At 35.9% G+C, this 20,782-nt stretch overlaps 1 protein-coding gene across 1 annotated transcript in view; it reads right to left on the bottom strand.

Annotated features, from left to right (window-relative positions):
• Window positions 1–20,782, bottom strand: part of DNAH7 (dynein axonemal heavy chain 7) — a 111,743-nt gene that overhangs the window by 20,250 nt on the left and 70,711 nt on the right. Inside the window, 9 exon segments of the mRNA XM_055812961.1 lie at window positions 88–282; window positions 1,409–1,535; window positions 3,972–4,307; window positions 4,975–5,108; window positions 8,441–8,631; window positions 9,545–9,699; window positions 15,886–16,049; window positions 17,993–18,178; window positions 19,475–19,655. Of these exon segments, the coding sequence (XP_055668936.1) occupies window positions 88–282; window positions 1,409–1,535; window positions 3,972–4,307; window positions 4,975–5,108; window positions 8,441–8,631; window positions 9,545–9,699; window positions 15,886–16,049; window positions 17,993–18,178; window positions 19,475–19,655 (1,669 nt within the window).

The following is a 20,782-nucleotide window of genomic DNA, read 5'->3' as shown; positions in this document are numbered from 1 at the left end:
AAATGACAGCACTTTCTTTTCCCCAAATAAATATTTACAATGTGTTAATTAGCATATGAATGCACGCAATCAGGAATGTAAACATACCAAGCTGTCATATACCAACTTCCATCCATCCTTCAGTCGCATAAAATCCTTACGAATGTTTGTAAAGCATGGCAAGTCTTCTAGTCGACAGATTTCATCCCATGATTTTGGAGGAAGCCAGGTACATGGATTAGAAAAGGGATTGTCCAAACCTATGCCTCCAGTCAACAGAAACTTCCACTCATTTTCATCAATCTACAAGGAAAAACACTGCTCTCAGGACTAAATAAATAAAATCAAATGGTTTTAGTACATTATCTAGGAAATCAATACATTTATCTGAATTCTTGCGTTAGTTGAAAATGTTTCTATACAATTACTAAAAGCTTATTTCCAAAGTATTCAGTGTCTGGTTTTCAGTTAAACATGAATTTAAGGAATCAAAAAAAAAAAAAAGAAGATAGGAGCCAATGTCAGGATTCATCTGCATTACTAACTTGGGGAATGAACAATGTTAACTGATGAGATTTTTAGACCCATTCTTCAAATCCCAAAATGTTGAAGGAAAAAATACTGGAGGTATTTTAGGGAACTAAGCATTTTGCAACCTTCTCCTATAATGCAAGTCTAAATACGGAAAGGAAATATCAGTCTATCACATCTCATTCCTTCCTCAATACTACTTTATCTCAGAATTTCTCTGATGGCTTGAATTTGTAAGTTGAAGTTCCTGTGAATGGAAAAACGGTGTCCCATGATTATTACTGTCAGCTCTTGAAAGAATTTATGTCTATGTATTCCCAAATACAAAAATTTCGAAAGTTTCTAAAATTTTAAATGTTCTCATATTACACTGAAAGAAAATAAATTACTCCAAGCAACCACAAGTACTGCTTTGCAGATGATACGGTTAAAATGCATGTATTTCATTATGATTCAAAAAATCCTGTAAAGATATTTTGTAAAGAATTAATATAAATTAATAGAATTCAGTAGGTACAAGTGTTTGATTTTTGAGGAATTTATGCAAAAATAAACAAATTTAGCACCTCAAGTGAAAAAGATAAATAAAATAAGTAAAATTTTACAGAGTTCGCTGTAAGAATAACAGAGGCTGGGCTTTGGTTTAAGTAACATTTAGAAAAAATGTTACCTAGCTCAGTTTTGCCATACTTGTTTGTTATATATTTATTCTAGGAAATCTTTTTTCAATGCTTATAATTGCTTATTTAAATGAAAATAAAACACGACAAAATTGAGGCTTAAGTAACATAATTATATATAAACTTATTTTTCTATCTACCTATTTCTATTATTGATAATTTGTATAGGCAGTTTAATATATATCTCATCAAACTGCAAACTGTTTTTAATTACTGACCAATCCTTCATGTTTCAGGAGATTCACAGTGAGACAAAAAGAGAAGAGCAGCTTGTCCTTTTCAAAGAGGGAGCGACAGACATTGACATAAAGTGAGTAAGTAAAATGATCCTTGAGAATCTTCAACCTACAAGTGGCAGAAAAAGAACACCCTTCCATTAGCATCATTCCAAAGAGCGTGCACTCTGGCAACCTATTACAAACCATTTAGATCTCCTTTGTTCTAACACACTCTCTGGTCAATTACCCCAAAGCAATCATTAAATGCATGTACCATTTTGTGAGCAAAAGAACATAAAAAACATTTAAGTTCTATTACATCTTAGTAACACGGTTGATTTTCAGAGGAAGTGAGAAGTCCCTTTTAGGAGGGGCAGAAAGAGCAGCAATTTTAAAATTCATTATGAAGACAAATGCCAGGGCCAAAATCAAAACAGTCCATCTTTAAAGGTTATCTGAAATATGCTTCCCATTCTACAGAGTATTTTCCTTAATACACTATAATACAAATATATTTAAAGCTGTGATTTATTATCAACTGTTTCCTTTAAATACAAAGCAAGGAGGCCATCTATTGTTTTAAAAAGGTTTAAGTTTGAATACCTTGAACACCTAGTCAAAATAAGGAAAAGTCCATTCGGGTGGTTAGAAATGCAGTGTCTGAATTTGCACAACTACTTCAAATGCTTCTTGCAAAGGACTAACAGAGAGGTGAAGAGGTGCTGTGGCTTTTTTCCAACTACCTAGGTCACGAGTCCCTTGGCAGGAAGCTACCTGAACGGTATTCCTGCAGTTCAGACATCGTGATCATTCAGAAACCTAAGTGTGATCTATTACAATTAAAAAGTGGAAAAGCTTCTGGCACAAGATCAAGATTGAGAGCAAGCTATGTTGTTTGACGCTTTTCAGTCTTGCGTTTCAATCTATTTTCATTTTCTTCCATTCAGCTACCACTGATCATTTTTAATAATATTACAGTAATATGTAAATGCCCCTGAATCTTTATTAGCATTTTAAGTCCTTTCAACATTTCTGATTCCTCGTCATACATATATATATATATATATATATTGACCATTCATACACAAAATACTGACCTAAAGATGGCCATGAAACAAAATGTAACTTTCTTCCTTGCAGAAGTATGTTTTGCATGAGAAAAGAATGACTGAAAATCTCAGCACAGAGTCTGTAGTAAAAAAATGTCTGACTAGCGAAGATCACCCAAGACAAACAGTCTTACATGAATTAGTTCACAGAGACTCTCCCGTAAGCCTGCCTCCCCCTGCCTTCACTGGGCAAAATCACCAAAATGGGCTTACAGCGATCACTCCCTGGGCATGCATACTGTCAGCTGGAATTCAGCCCCGTATCTTTCTATCTGTGCTGACAGAAAGGTTCTGAATCAAAATGAGATTATTTATTGCTTACTTTATTTTAGGCATACAGGAGGGGTTTTTTTGAGATACGAAAGATTAATATTTGAAGTCAAAGAGCTAGGTTTATAGAACACAGATTGCCTTATTGATAAAAGGCTACCTTGAATGTAGTTCCAAATATGATACCAAAATACTAAGGTCTGACTTAAATGATTAGTAGCTACATCTTTGACAAAAGTTATGCTGGACTTAGATTGCCCAGACCTTAACTAAATTCTAATGAAAAAATAATCTTCATAACCAGTATGCCACTAAAATGAACACTAAACACTATTCAAATAAAATATGGACAGTAATGAATAATTCAGAAATTGCCATTTGCAATATTAAGTAGAAAAATTCTATATATACAAACTGGGAGAGTACTTTCCCTCTCCCATCCTTTGCTCATTTGATGAACAGGCAAGTAGCTAAGTAATAGAGGCAATACTCCAGGATTTGAAGATGAAATAAAGCCACTAAGTAGAATTTAGTAACTGAAGTAATAAAACACTGAAAAACCCTTCCTTTAAACAATCTGTGTGTAGATAATTCACTTGAATTTTGAATAATCCTAACACGACCACAGTTGTGAGGTCCATCACATGTAAAATAAAACTCAGATCATTAAAGCTCGCAGTTTCTCCTGTTCTCATGAACAAGTTGGAAGAGGGAGGGACACCTTAAGTATAAAACAATAATAAAAAAAGTAAATGATTGGGTTAATAATTACTGCCTTGCACACTCTACAGCCAAGAGCCCCAGTCACAAGACTTCACTCTCTCTCATAAGTTACGTGAAAGTTTCCTGTCTGCTTCTTGAAGACATACAAAGTCACTACATCAAACATAAAATCAAAGCAAGTAGACCATTCTTATCTAACTGATACTTTGTCATTTCACACACAACTTGAGGTACCAATTACTACATAGAAATATTAGAATATGGAGCACTTGTAATACACTGTGCCATTTTGATACTGTGAGTAAATTATTTTCCAGAAAAATATCTGACATAGTTCTGTACCAAAAAAAAAGTAATTTCCTAAATGCAGTGCCTGAGACTATACACTTTGGAGAAATGACTGCAGCGTTTCTGAGGTAGCTATATGTCACCAATTACAAATGGTGAATTATTGCTCTTACCTTGTTTGTAAAGATTCTGATTGTTCTGAATTATCTATAGACATGATGAAAAGGTTAATAAACCACATGAGTGAATACTGGTACATTGGCTCAATGTTGGCTAGATCAGCAACAGAGAAAAACAAGATTGACGAATGGATAGCAATAGGACGATAGCCCATACGAGCAGCATCAATCTTCTTTTCTGTCTCTTCAGCTATAGCTTGCTTTTCAGAAATCTCATTAGCCAGAACTTTGGAAGAAGACAGTATCTTGATAGCAGTTTCATCCTCCAAAATATTTCCTTCTGAGGCTGAAAGAACTTCTAAAATCTTGTCTTCTATTTCTTTTAGCTGCCTAAAATAATATACAAGATTTTTCATGTGTGAGAGTTACAGCTGTTTTCCGTTAGCTTCTATAAAACAAGACAACGTGTAGATTCTATTCATGGCATGCAACATACATAACAGAACCTTTTTTTCTTACTGAACATCCTCTTAAATTTCTGAATAAATTATCCACTTTCAGGCTAAAAATGGATGGCAAAGGAAGGAAGTGACAAACCGCTTTGAATACTGCATATTTCGTGCTTTGACCCACAGGGAAAGATACCTTTGTACACAATGAAAATATTTCTGAAACACAACCTGATCAAAATTTGTGAAGATAGCAAATCACATGCCAACATTATGGAAGGGATGCATAAAAACAGAGGACAGGATCAAGAGTCACATTTTGTAATTACACAACCTGCCATTCAGCTCTTTAACATTCTCTCATATTCCCAGAAACAGGACACCATGTCAGAAGAAGAAAGGCCCAACCGGCAGGAATACGAATAAGAGCATGCATCCAAATCAGCCCAAAAACCAAAGAGAAGCCTAAGTTTGGGCCTTCAAAAATAGCACTCTTGAGCTTCCAGTTAAACCAAACAAAACACTGGTCTCTGAAATGTATTTCCCGTGATTGCATTTCCTTTAACTACAACCTGCTTCTACCCCTAGGAAGGGAAGTTACTTGATACCTTTTATTCTCAGCCCCTTGAAGGATGAGGGCTTGTTTTTCTTCTTCAAGATCTGGCCTTTCTCTTGCAACTACAATTCCAAGCAGCTGATCCTGCATTCCTTCTGAAGTTATCATGAAGTTCAGTAATGTTACCTGTTAGAAGAAATTTTTTTTGAAAGATAGCATAATTACAGTCAGATGCAATTAAAATGCTTCTTCATTTACAAGATGAGGTTTGTATTATGTCACATAATATACTCAACCAAACTCTGAGACAAACGAAGTCTAGCTGAGGGTTTAAGGTGATGTGTTGGAAAGCTAACTCGAAGATTAACCCAGAAAGCTAACCATAAAGGAGATGGGACAAGAACCTATAGAATTTCCTTCTGTTCCTCAAAATTACACTGAAACTTTGAATATCAGTGCTTCAGGTGATTGGTCCATATAATGTGAATTGGCACATCTACATGCAGGAGGGGTATTGCCCATTTGGTACCTGCATGCATCAAGCAGCCTTCACAGAGAAAGCAGTATTTCTATGAATGGAAGATTCAACTTAATGTACAGATTTTGTAAATAAATTTGATATTGTTTGTTTTCCAGAATTGCTCCAGCTGAACATCCCAGCACAAAGGGGATGCTGGCACAGTATTTTGCAAAAATTAAGATAAAGACCAGGCAGATCACGGTTTACGGTGTTTAGAAGCTTTCCACCCATAACATTTTTGCGGCTTCCATAAAGGAAGTGGTAACATACATGCCAAAGTTGTGCTTCAAACTACGATTGCCTCTGCCATGTATGTTTTCTCTCTTTAATGGCCTCGTTCACATGCAATTTGTGGTGTTATTACAGGGATATTTGTATCCTAGAATTAGGATAGCATCATGTTCTCTTTTTCATGAGAAAATAAGTGACTGGGAAAAAAAATTGTTTAAAAGAATTCCAATCCCATGACATATTTATAATGAATCCAGAAAAACCCACACAGTCCTGCTGAAGAATTGATGAAAACGTACAATATTCTATGTGAGAAAGGGAAGGAACACATTACCAGCAGAAGGCTAGAAAACAGTTTGATGCAGTTTGACTTCAAAACCAAAATAATCTACTTATCGATCATCAAGACTGATGAAAGTACTGGTTTTAATCAACGTAATAGTGACTACAGATTCTCTTTGGGATTTTTTGTTGGGTACAGTTATCAGTGACTTGTGTTTCGGAAGAACATTTGCCTTGAACATAGTGATCAGTGAGAATATGGAATACCTGTGAAGTTACATTGTCTTGACCTGCTTCTGCCACTAATAACACCTGAAAGGTGTCCAAATACTTGAGGCTTTTATTCATGAGCTTTGCTTGTAAAGTTAGGAGGGGTAGTATTTTAACTTTCTTAAAATACATCACTAATATTTTTTGTTACAGTAAGCCTCAACTGAAAAAAAAAATGAGAGCAGATTGAATATCACACTGTTCCTTCAGACAGGAATTTTGAGACGAGGTTCAGTTCTATATGACACTAAGAATCAGTAAGATTTCACAAATGGCCCACTTCTTCATGTTATTTAACAACTTCAGTAATGGAAAAACGTAAGGGGGACCTAATGTTTCAGGTGTTCTATAGGCTGCTTTTTCCTTCATCAACATAACAGGCCATTACTCGAATCAAAGACCAGTGGTTATCTAAAAGCACGACTGCTCAGCTCCAAGCAAGAAGTTAACAACATTAACAATAAGCAGTTACGACTTAGCTTCCCGTGGGAGCTGCCATGCTCTGGAGGTGGCCTGGCTCAGGCGTTAGAACCTCAGAGGTCTAGCACTAACTGATGCCTACAGGCTATGTTTCTCCTTGGTCCCTGAGGGACACAGTATTTGCTATGTGTCGACAGGAATAAGTTCACCTTTCCCGCAGCAGTGCAGAAAATCATCTGATTTTTTTTTGGTGGTTTATACAACATTTGATCAATAATTTTAGAAACAAACAAAAAAAAAGCTACTCACTGCAAATACTTATCTATGTAGTGTAGATACATGTGAATCTATGACCTAACGTCACTTTGCAGGCTTCACTAGGTAAGGCACATCAGATTTCAGTATGATACATTAACCACACCAATTAACGTTTTCCCTGGACTCATTTCATTAGCTAGCTCCTGAATAATCCTCGGGACAAATTCACCAATGGATATCAGAACTAGCTTCAGACCAAGGCATTTAGATAGTACTTTTCTGCCTCCTGCTCCCTGTACATGAGCCACCTTACTCAGGTAGCTCAGCAGCCTGTGGTGCAGCTGGCAGTATACCCAGCCATGTCATGAAGCAACTGCTCCTCATTAGAGAAATTAACATTTTATGTCTGACTGCATGGGTGACTAGAGAAGAGTCATCTCTAGAAACTTTATATTCTGAGGGAAGGAAAAAAAGGAACAACATATTGACTGTTGATTGGCAACTAGGAGATTTTAATTGTCTGTTAAATAAACTTTTCCTAGGAAAGAACCTTCATCCAGCTTTTAAATGTATACGTGCTCTAAGAATAAAACTTTTGGATGTTATCTTGCTTTCATATTTTATCCTTTTTCCTGAACATGCAGCTAATTACTTTCTTCGATAAAAGATCAATGTCTAGCTGATTTGATGTGCATTGAAATGAGCAAAAGTTATTCCATTTCATTAATTTTTGTCCATTTTTCCTGTATCACTTCTCCTTCATTGCTGAAACAATGTACTGTTCCATTTTACTATTATAATAGTTTAAAATGTTTTGATTTCAAGGTTTTGTGTATCACTGTGGTCTATGTTTAATGGAAGTGCAAATTTGCAATACTTTTCTATAAACAGTTCTTCAAAGAGAATAGTAACGAGGGAATATATCTCCCAAACAACTCCAAAGACTAACCCACGAATTTTATTCTTCAAAGCAAGAAACTACCTTTTTGTTGTCCTAACATACAAAAATAAGAATAGCTATAGTTACCAAATATATATCTGTAAATATATTTTAGTTATAAAAATGTTTATATTTATATATGTATTTATATATACATTTATACAAATATATTTTAGTTCTAATCAAGGCACAATGCCAGGAATTTCTCAGACTTTTGTCTCTAACTATACTAGAGATAAAAACTGTGAATATGAAAGTGTAATACAGAGTTTGCATGTGAGGTGACTCTGATATTAAGTCCTCGTAAATATTTTTTATTATGAAAGGTGACTAAATAGCATCAGGAGATACAGACTGGGAAGGGTGATAATTAATTAAAGAAATTCTTGGCAGTACAAAAGAATGCAAGGTGAAGCATTAGATATGAGAAATGTCAACACTTCTAAGATGATACCAGTCTTCCAGTAGTATAAAAATACCTCCAATGTTGGCAGGGGAGGAGGAATGAACAAATGCCAGAAATTCTTCCCTGGTTTTAGCCAAGGAACCATTTTAAAATTAAAACAGGAATTGTACATTCATTTTCAAAATTCTTACCTTAACAGATGTTTCAGGAAGATAATGTGGATTTCTCAACTTAGTTGTAATGTAAAAGCGGAATTCAGGAGCATACTCGATAGTGGAGTCCCCAAGGCACATGCATATAATCCCTGACTGCTTAAATGTCTGTTTGAGCAAAAGTGGCTCTAGGATAGGATCAAGTTCTTCTCCAACATTCTCCAGTAGCACTTCAAAATAACGTAAGAATTAGTAGGACTTTATAGGCATTCATAGTACTGATTGTTCTTTACAATATATATGTATAATGGGTATTTACAGTGTGCAAACAGTAAAATCATTAATTGAGCAATATCTAGAGATATGGTTAATGTTTATTAAGAGTGCTCAGCTGACTAAAAACTAAATCAAAGAAATGTACCTTTAATTTATTTTCCTAACATTATGTCAATTTGCAAAAAAAGCAACTAAAAGGCTATCACCATTACTGCTGCCAATGGCTTAGAACAGCAGTTTAAGGCTACCATTTTTAAAAGGGAAGTAGCAAACCAAATGGTACATGCCACAGAAGTCACGGGGGGGTAACTAAGTCTGCTTCAATTTTCACTGTAAGCATATGAGATTGTCAAAATCAAAAAAGAAATAATGGAGAATAAAAAACCCCAAACACTTTCTTTACATGTAGTCCAGTTAGCCACTGAAAAATAGCCGGAGTTGTAGCAATGTGTTTCATTAATTTATTTCTATTTGAGAGTAATAAGACTACTTGCAATAAAGATTCTACAGAGAATACAAGAATTGTGAATGATCACAGCCTAGCAATCTGGTATTTATACTCTTGAAAAGCCAAATAAAACCAGCATTACTTTTTAGAAATAAGAGTATTATAACACGAAAACAAAGAAATGGCAAATCTCATAAAGCAATTAAAAGCTGAACTGAATATTATATTGTGCTGAAGTAACTTATAACCTGGGGTGATTACTTCAATTACTATAGTACTAATTTGATTCAAAACAAGAAAATTTTTTTGCTGTTTTCCTTAACGATGAGGTTTGATACTCACTGGAGCTTCATTTTTTAGCTAATTGTGCCCCCTCCAGGCTCTCCTGTAATTTGCACTTTCATTAGCAATTAACCTACCAGGACTGCCAAACTGAATGCAATTTTCCAGTGTTGTAACAAACTGAGGGTCGCTGAGTTTGATTATATGCAAACTATTGGCTTTTTCCATGTTCTTTATCCATTTATTTGCTTGACCCTGAGGATCTATCATCAGAGGCCATCTTCTTGCATTACTGAAGGGAGAAATACAAACTTTCAGAACGGACATATAAGCTGTTCAAAAGTTTACCTCAAGGTACATCTTAAGGCAATTTATTCCCTTTTTTCATTAAAATAAAAGCATGTCAGTATGAAATCGTAGTAGGGCACATACTCAGGTATAATCTTTGATGAATTTAAGAGTAGTTAGATTAATCTTAAAGTTCTCTGTTTAAAAAAAATAATTACTTTCCAAGAAAGTTCTTAGAATAAGACTCCTTACTTCCCAGAAAGTTTAATCACATTTAGTTTTATAACACTTTCAAAATAAAAATATTTTGAAAAATAAAAGTTTTGAAATTTTAAACAATAAACAGCTTTAATATCGTCATATGCATAAGTGAGCATTTTCAAGTGAAAACCAACAGAATTTTCCACTAAAGAGACATTTTAGAGTTAAAGGGAAATATATAAGCTTTTAATCCTTGAGCAGCAATGGACAAAAGAACTTCTGGATTTTATTTTTGGCGGACTTAGTAACTATTTCACAGATTTTTTTACAGTATTCTCTACCACATGTAGTTACATTACCAAGATATCTAAGACTAGTGACACACTTCAATGGTCAATTACAATTACAGCAATAATCACCTAAATTAAAAAACCCACAAACATCTAAGAAGGCAGAAGTGAGAATTCAAAAATCAATGTGGTCCTAAAAATTTGCATCGAGGGGCCCAGTCAGATCCCAGCTGGTTAGGAGATATAATACAGTCTGCTACTGGAAGGAAAAAAGAGCAGTATCTTTGTTTCCAGGTTTTTTCCTGTTTTTTTCCAGGAAAAAGAAATCTTTCAGACTACTTCTGTGGCCTCTATCATCATTAGAAGTTAGCTTTCGCACAATGACACTGGCAAATTATTTATCATTAATAATTTTTTTAAAATTGAACCTATCTCTCTTGAAAAATTCTGATTCACAAATAAAACACAATGTAAACATGTCTGCATCTGTTTTCTTTTTTTCCTTTAAGATACTGAAAAAGATGAAATGTATGCAATTAAGTAAAACAGTCTCATTTTTGTCTGATCTTCAAATATACCTCTTCTCAGAAAAGGCGATGTTTTATTAAAGCTTTCCATAAATTTTCAACAGAAGGTGATAACCCTTGTATTAGAAAAAGGTACAGAGCAAGTAGTTGTAGATACAGTGTAAGTTCTGAGAGACCGTGCTTAGACAAACTTCGCTCCGGCAGCCTCGCTCCTTGCACACTTCAGTTTCGAAGCTGCTGGCGGGCAAACCTGTGCGACACGTTACAACCCCCTTTCAAGAGAGTCATTTGAAAACAGGCAAAGCACAGTTTAAGAGAGAAAAATCCTTTACATTCTCTGTTACAATCTCTATTCCACAAAGTTCTTACTAGGGACCAAGCATAGTTGTAAGGCCTATTTTGGGCGTGTAAATGTACCACCACACAACAAGAAGCGTGCAGCCCTCAACCCAGGGGTCCAGCCACCCGGGACCCGGGTGCAGGTCTGTGAGGCGCAGCTGTGCGATTGGATTATCACTACCGAAAAAATACCAGCTGAGAGAGACTAGATAAGCAAAACTATGCAAGATCTAGAGAGTGAAAACAAGCTGAAAGGGAAGTTGGTTGCTTAGGACTCACAAGAAGTTATGGAACTTTGGAAAGAAGAAAAAAGCAGAGACTTTTTTATTTTTTTGGCAACGGCTGTCAGATCTGGCAGCTGGGCAAGCTGAAGAACCAGTCCCTTCCAAGACGCTACAGAGACCAGCATCCCCGATTCAGGGTCAGCCCTCTGGCCAGCACCAACTCACAGTGTTCTGGATGCAGCTATGAGGTTTAGCTCAGCAGTGTTAGTCCTATCATGTACGTGGCTTGGTGAAAAGGTAATTCTGAACTCTGAAATCGTGACTGGTCCTGCTTGCAGAATCTCTGCACAGTAAAATGTGCCCAAATAAACGTGATCCCTTAGAACAAGGAGTACATATGGAGGCAGGGAGCACAAGCACCTCAGGTTCTTTGGACTGAAAATGGAGACTGCAGAAGCAAGATAGCAGAGATTTAGGAGCACAAGTTTTGGAAATGTACCATGTGTGGCAGTAGCCTGGGATTATACATGGGATGCTCCAGAGGTCCCTTCTGTGTTACGGATAACCACTTGGGCTTGGGAGTGACCATTCACCAGCTGAAGGCGCATGGCTTTCTTCTCCCTTGTAGAATGATTTAGGAAAACGGGTCATCTGGAAGGGACCCTGTCCAGCCTACCCACGAATGAAGAAAGCTTTCACAGGCAAAATACCTTGAAAGATTCAGGAAATGCATTTGTAACCCACCAGGACAGGGTGGTATCTAAGCAGACATTAAGAAAATTAAAATGTGGGCTTTGTAAAGCTACAAGTATTTGAATAATTTCATAAACACAGACAAGGGCAAATTTGGAAACACGGTAGGTCTAGAGAAGCAAAGAGAAGGTTTGAAATCTCAACATCTGTCAGAGAAGGCAGTAGCATCTCCAGTCTTAGAAGGTGATCTCACAGTAGGTACCAGTGTTCACCAAGGGATCCAAAGCACACTGAAAGAATCGCTGGGCTCCCACATCCCTTGGCGGCTCAGTTGCTTATGAGAACCCAAAAGGAGACCCAAGGGATACACAGCCAGGTGATTTAATTTAAGAGTAAGGTGATACAAGGTGACACAGCAGCTACAAACAGTAAACTGAACACAGTCAACTTACACATCAAACACATTCTAAAACAGATTTGCTCATAATAAATTTGCTAATTTTAAAACAGGCATTTAAGATTTGAGAAACCTGCAGTATGTAATTGTTTCCTTAATCACTTCAAAGTTTCATGCAGTTATTATTTTCAGCATATCTTATTTCAGACTTACTGTGTAACAGAAATTAAATACTTAAGACTGAATAACTGAAGAGTGGTTCTCTACAAACAGCCAAACACACATAGCTTTCATCAACGATAAAATAATTCTTCATTGATGGGAATGCATAAGCAGTCACTGTGTACATGTTTGCAAATTATCCTTTAATAGCTCTCTAATTCTGCTTTTTTTAAAAAAGGTTGTTGTTATAAAAAGTTAAGAGTTGCGTTTTATATGGTACCTGGGGTCCTAATATAAAATTAATCTGGCCATAAACTCGTAACTACAGACACAACAGGTATCAACAATTTGAGGTAGATTCTATCTCACATTTCAAAATTAAAAGCTATCATTATTTAGTTTTAAAATGCTAATCATCTTTCCATTAGTTCAAAGAGAATTTTGATCAAAGCTTTATAGAAGTGAAGTGTTAAGATGTACTGCAGAAGTGTTGAATTCATTAACATTTGCCAACTGTTTAGTCTGAGTGATTGAATTTTTAAAGTAATTACTGTATCACTAAGTTACATACAGAATCATAATACCAGCATATACCTTCTGACTTCAATACGCAGCTTTGCTTCCAGAAGTACAATCAATGCCAATTTTTAAAGTCAAATGACAGCACACTGAGGTCCTTTAGCTAGTGCCTTGTTTTTGTCTTATCTGTTTCGTTTTGCACTTTGTCAGCTGTCCAGTTGCCAAAGCTGAAATATTATCCACATATCTATGCTTCCAAAAGGTAACGCTATAACATACAATTTCAGCTACGTGTGCACCTTAACATTCACTCTGCAATAAAAGAAGTATCCATTCACCTGTGCTATACAACATCAGACTCCTCAGAGACCAGAATTTTCATGTAAACAGCAGCAAAAATTAAAGATTTGTATTAGTATATTTCTGCAGTAGTATACTATAAAAAAGATGCATAAATAAATGTTAGGTACACGTTATCATAGACTTGAAAACTGTTAACCTGGCTATGGAAAAGAATTATAAGAATTATTTATTCATTATTCAGGAAAGAGACCCAACAGACATGAAGTAAACAGTAGCAATCACAAAGAGACAAGCAGTTAATGCAGCGCTGTTCCACAGCCAACTCCGCTTCAGCTGTGCTAAGAACAAAACCTAAAAGCTGAAAGTCAGCAGCAACGCACTAGCAAGCATACTGGGCAGAACCAAGGGGCTCTTTGTTCACGGTCGTAACGAACACAAGGCCAAAGGAAAATCATAACTGCTCGTGCAAGGTCACAAAGCCTAGCCTACTGCGAGCACCCAGCTCTGCGTTTCCCACGGCTGTCAGTGCCACACGTATCTCAGGCATCAGCAGGCACGTGAATCTAAAGCTGATCACCAGTGAGCTGGAGATATTTCTAGATGTTAAAACATTAACAGGGTTAGTTCTCATGCTCCACAGTCATACAACTCACTGATGTCTGCACTGACTGTGATACCAGACAGATAGCAGATAGATACCTCTGCCCAGACATAGTTCTAGTGACTGATGAGAGACACAGACATGCATGTATTAGACCACCACGTAAGAATGTAGAATCATCTTAAAAGCGGAAGGCAATAATATCAGAGTCAGAATTCATGGATCCATGTTTTCTGTCTATGAGGAATTTTGCGATTTCAGAATTTGTTTTGCTTTCCAAATAAGAATGAGAGTATCTTTAAATATGCAGAACTTAAAAAATGTTTTCAATCAAACAATGTGTTACTAGAGAAAGTCAAACTATTTTATGTGGATGTAGCTTAAGATAATTACAGAAGGGAAAATTTAAAAACAAAAAAGGGATGTCAAAATGAAAAATAAATTCTTCTTTCCTTATCAGAACTTTCTTCAACTTGTGATAAGACTATTGTCATACTAACTACATTATTTTAATGTAAGGAAGCTAGAATTGCAACTGCCAAGCTTTTAACTATAAATAGAATTCAGAAAATTCCAGCATTCCAAAGATGTAATCAAGTTTTCTGCTATAAATTAACATTTTACTTTTTTTTTTTTTTCTTAAAGTTCTTTGAGGACTGGACTGGATGCAAAGACGACTTTGTGGTGCCCCGCTCATAATGCCTGCTAAAGAGGTCCCTACACTAACCCAAACCCCAAAGCTCCCTGCTTTTGTCTAGAAATATGCCAGGCTGTCCTGCTCCAGAAGGGACCTAGGAATGAGTGGTCTGTATAAAGTATTGATAGCTAGGGGAATGAGGCCCTGAAAAAACCAGACTCCAAGTTAACAGTACAGATACACCTTTTCACCTTTCATCAAATATCTAACCCCATATCTAACCATCACGTGCCAGAAGTGATGTGAAAGCACACATTTCTGAAATCAGAGGTTACTGCACGACAGGCCTCTCCCACCGCTGCTTGCTGAAGCCGTTTAGAAGTACACAGAACAAGAAGTTCTTTAGAAGTACACAGAACAAACGGCAAGAAGAGGAAGAAAGTGGCAGGAGCGTACGGTGGGGATCATCCTCTGTAAGAAGGGAGACTAGAAATTCTCTCCTTTCTAGCTTTTTGCACCTCCCTTACTGCCTTCATTAGAGGATATACACAGGCCTTTTTTTGTTGTTTTGTTACTGTGTCCTAGCAAAATAAAAGATTCAGCTCATCAGTGTACAAACCAATACTTCCAAAATGTCAGGGCTTTACATGCTAAGTATGTTACAAGCCTGAATATTAAAATCTCCTACCAGCTGGCAACATAAACTGGGAAACTGTTTATAGAGAAGTAATCAAGACATTATCCATAGTATTTCCAGTGCCATCTTAGGGAAAAAGTGTGGCCCTCATAGAAAAATTAGCAAAATAATCTTCAGTACCTCTGCAGAAACACCTCTTGGTAGCAACTGATGCCAGCATATTTGTTAAAAATTGAAGAGCTTTTAGCTTTTTAAAAGGAGAATTACTTCCATAACTGTTGATTATACTGCAAGAATAGTACTCAAACTTCTACTCCTGAAGCATTTTAGGATGTCTTAAACTGAGCAGTGTGTAGCATGTTCAGGAGAAAAAAAGGAGGGGACAGGGGAGAAGGTATCATTATAGGAATCCATAGGAGTTAAAAAGGAGAGAAGTGAATTCACAGATTTAAAAACTTTACATTATAAAAAGTATTATTAGTAAACATTACAGTCATTTTATAACTCCGGTTGTTAAACTGGATATACAGTACAAAACTGTCACCAAAGAAACAACTGAAAAGCATGTTGTAAGAAGCTATTTAATTAAAATTATTCAGTGTGTATATATATATATAAACACATGCATAGATATATATATATAGCTATATATTTACTTACGAGATAATGATGCCATTATCAATAGAAAACATGTCAGAAGGTAGTCCAGCAATATTCCAAGCTCTGATCTCCACTAGGTCTCCCAGAGTATTTGTTAAGGAAAAATCATCAGAACAAGGAATGTCTTTTGTTTTACATAGCAATGCCCACTCTTTAGTTTGCATCTAGATAAGAAGTAAAAAAAAAAGTATTAACTGAAGTCTGCCTATTCACAAAATTTTCAAACAACTAAAACATTTTTCAACCTATTTTCCTTAACAGTTGCTACATACAAGATCACTGTATCGTCAAATGGAAAGAAACTCATCCTTCCGTATAAAATGTCTAAAAACGTCTCTAAAAATGCCTTCATATACAATTCCTATACATGAAATATACATTTATTTGTATATAACTGGTATCAGAGCCTTGGTATGATTTTATTTACCATTTTAGCAGTAGTCTTCTATACTGTAAAATGAGTGTAGAAGAAATGCACATATTCTAACAACAACAAAAAAATAATTAAAATCTTCATTATTTAACTCTCAGGGCACACATGATGAGTATCTGTCCGCACTTCACCAAACTTAACAACTTAACGATCATTTAGAGTGGCTTTTCACTTCTCTGTATCATCTAACTCACTACAGTTGTGTAAACTATACAGGTTTGTATAATAATGAAGACCCAAACTTTAAATATGTAAACCAAAAAGCATATTCCACTAGGAAGAATGCTTCTAAAGAACAAAACTGTATAGAAATAGCATGTTCGTAAGAAGGGCACAATCTTCTATGAAAGCTATGTGTAAGGTCAAAGAAATATGCTGTGGTATTCTAAACTAAAAATGAGCTGGCAAAGGCTCAAGCCACAAAACTCAGAAATGTGGTGTTTAAGGAAATGGTCCCAGAGCTGGACACATCCACAGAGTGCTGAATGAAGGGTTCATCGATTTGCATAAAGCAAAGCTGATATTCCAAAAGATGTTGTAACAACTTCTCCTATGAAAACTGCAGGGGGAAATAACCCCAACACAGCAGCAGGTGAAATGAAGAACTGCACAAACGTGGTTATGCTATCCAGCAGTTTCTGAAAAAGATACCTAACGCACGCGTCTGCACAATCATGAGCGTCAGGACAAGCAACCGTGAAGCCACTGCATGTTCATTTTCAGTGAATATCATGCAGATGTCTCTGCCTTTTAGGAATATCATCCGCACCTCTATCTACACTTCCCTGGAACACAGTTCAGGACCCCTTAACATGTTTCACCAAAAGTACCCCCACCTACCCACACGCATTATACACAATGCAGGTTATAAGCATAACAGAGAACGCTCTCAAAATTATGTTATTCAGAATTGTAAAAAATGCAGACTATCTATTTACACTATAAACAATCACACTACAAACTCTCACTCTGTAAAGTTTTAAAATAGTAACATCACAACATTGACACTATGAAGAAAATAATTGCTTGAAAGAACAGTACAAAAATTTTCTAAAGCAAAATGGACAGAGGATGTACATTGAGGGAAAAGTGGAAATAAGGATTATATCAAATTCTATGTTCAAATGAGGTACATTTTTTTTCTCTTTCTCAATTTTTAGCCATTTTTGATACCCTGGACCTGATTTTCAAAAGAAATCAGCATTGATTTCTTCAGCTGCATTCAGCGGCAGGTTTTGGTCTGCTGTGTTATTGAGCTGCTAGATCTTTTCTCTCTTTTTGTACAGAATTACTCCACTTTCAGAACTGGCTTAATGGTGCTGCTGCTGAAATAGTAGCTAATTTGTTTTTTCTTTTGAAGTTAAGGAGAACTCAGCCACTGAATGGAAGAGGAGTAACTAGAGCCATGAGGTATAAAATTACCAGCAATTGCTTTAGACAAGGAAAGTAACCAAAGGACTCCATGCTTTACACAGAAGTACTTTACAGTAAAATGAATTTTTTTCCCCCAAGAGTCTTACAAACAAAACTCAAAATCCTACAATACAGCTTCAGTTCCACTTACAAATCCTATTAAAACATATTTTTTTAAATATGAACTGTACATGAGAAAGAAAAAATAGTAAAATCTAGATTATTACAAAACACGGGGACAAAAATGACTGTATGTATTACTTGTCTGTAGCTGGATGTGAAGGCTCCTAGGTAAGCCACAATTCCTGATGAAATAAGTACATCCCCGGTCAGAGTGACGTACTGCCTTCCCAGCTCCAAAGCAGTCTCATGCCAGCGAGATTTCTCCCCCCCAAGGCCACCAATCAACCGTTCTGCTCGCTGTAGCTTCTTGCTGCACAAGTCAACCTCAGAATAAAAAACCAAGGTTGATTATATTACATGATCACTTTAAAGACATTTTACAAATATTAAAGCATTCAAGGATTACTTTCCTGTGCAGATGTTTTCTTAAGTAATTTCACCAAATAGAAATAAAATACCTTCTTATTATAATGGAAATGTTTGAAGAACAAAAGTAATCTCAGTACCAGCACAGTAAACTATTCAGTTACATTTTCATCCAAATAAAGGAGTATGGACCAGGACAAAACACGCCGTTCAAAACAGCTCTGTCTGCGACATGGGATATATTAATAGTCAAGGAAATTATCTACATGTCATAAGACAAACAAAACGCCTTAAAGAGATCAGTGTCTCATGAAAGTAGGTACATTCTTTTCTGCAAAAAACATCCTTATGAATACATAATCTGCATGTCTATTGTCAGCCATCTTTCCAGGCATGTTTATAATCTAACAAAAAAAATATGATTTAACAGGAATTTAATCCAGCTCTGTTAGGATCCTTTACTATCTAGTAGAGACACATTTCAGCCATGGGATAGGGGGAAAATGATGCCAACTCCTGCTGCTGCTACAATCCTCCCTCTCTCCTGGTAACCATAGCAGCCAATTTACACCACAGTAACAAACTGCCTGTGTAATTTATCCCTCCTTTCTACTTCCAAACCATATCAGGATGCAGAAGAAACACATAAAGAGCTGACTTTAACTACAGACAAGAATTACGACTCCATTTCTAATTCTGATACTATTTTTGTAAAAAAAAAAAAAGCTCAAGATGATGTACTGCAAATCTTAAAAAACAACCAAACTGAACAAAACCAAAAAAAACCACCTTCTCAGCGTTGCCTCTTTCTGCACACATAACAGCTATTCAGCAGTCAGAACAGAGTTCACCAAAAACATTTTCAAAATTGCATTAGCACAGGAGGCATCAATAAACTTTCAAAACTTTACATGTACTGACTTGCAAGTTTATAGATGAATCAAACTCTTAGTACAATCATTGAAAATTTATCACCTTACAAGAAATCAGGTACGAGCGAGGATGTAGGAGACGGATATCAGTTGATAAATCCTTAACATCTACATTTTCTATTACTTTAAAGCATTTATTCCCCATGCTCTCGTCATTTATAACTTCAAAACCATTACATTAAAATAAAAACTGGTTATCTGAAAGTACAGATTGTCAAACATATTGACAGTTAAAAGGAAAAATACCATTTGACAAAGCGGAAAATTTTAAATAACTTTTCTGGTATCTGTAGAACAATGGTTCTTCTTTTGCATCATATACCTGATTTTCCAAGTCAGCCTTCTCTTGTTTCTTGGATTCCAGCGTCTGCTGGAGTACAGACAATTTATCTTGAACCTCCCTCAGGTCTGCTTGTTTCTTTCTTAGGTCATCCATAGCAATCTTTAATTTTCCTTCAGCTTGATTCAGCTTTAGCTTTTTGGGTGCAACATCTTTTGTCACTCTAAATGAAGTCAAAGAAATTAAACATCTGAAAGATAAACACTTACTCTACGGTTACTATTAAAAAATGAACATAGGAAAGGTGAAGCGAAACCTAGCAACTTAGTAACTCATGCAATATTTCATTTCATAATTTGATGGCATCTTAAGACAATTGTTTTTTACTTAATCACTTGTTTCGGTGCTGATACTGATTTATGCAGTTTCTGCACATTTTTCTGTAGTAACAGGTAACGATTAAAAGCAAAAAGGGTTATGCTTCTGAACTGTGCCCCATTTGATCACAATTGAGAATCCATAATGGATTTGTGCCATTAGAAACACACAAATAATCATATACATTAAGTAACATACATACAGCCAGCCGTGTACACAAAATAAATCAAAGCTTTTCACACCCAAGGACCTATTTTCTAGTTTTGAGGGGAGAGATTTTTGTGAGGGGAATATTGCAAGTAATACGTAACTGGAAGCATATTGCTCATCTTTCCAAAAACAAGCAAGAAAATATGCTAGAATGTCCCTGTATCATCTGAAAGAGAATTTCAGAAGTATTAGCCTCGTAATTAATTCCCTCTTGTACTGCTCTAAGTTGCAGATCTCCTTTAAAGTCCACCTTTTTAGTTAATTTTCTCTCTAACATTGTTACTTGTAATGTTGATAGTTGTTCTCAATTAATTACTAATCTTTTAGTCAAGTAACAAAATGTCCTCTCAAATGAAGGCACACACGACCTACCGTGACTGAACCTTCAACTTGCAAGTTGACCTTAGTCCCCAGTGCTGACGTACTGTTAAATGTGAGTTCCAGGAGTTTCAAATTAGGAAATACCATAAAAAAGCAGCACACTTTTTCAGTGCATCAAATATAAAGTTTAACAAAAAACATCCTTTGGGCTTGATACAGTTAACAGAAACTTCCAAAGACTTATCAGTAACGCCTCTATTTAGTGCAACACTCGACGGAAGTGAACTTTATTTGCTAACTGAACAGATTGTTGCCCCCATGCCTTCTTAAAAAATTCAGAACTGAAAATAAGGCTCTACATCTTAACAACAGGTACCTTGCAGGAACAAACCCTTTACGGCTGCTTGTTTGCACAAATTTCCCATTAGTAAGAAATAATTT

Source organism: Falco peregrinus, chromosome 8, assembly GCF_023634155.1.
Source record: "Falco peregrinus isolate bFalPer1 chromosome 8, bFalPer1.pri, whole genome shotgun sequence".
NCBI lineage: Eukaryota > Metazoa > Chordata > Aves > Falconiformes > Falconidae > Falco > Falco peregrinus.
The sequence above is the reverse complement of the archived record's forward strand: the minus strand, read 5'-3'. Positions and strand labels throughout refer to the sequence as shown.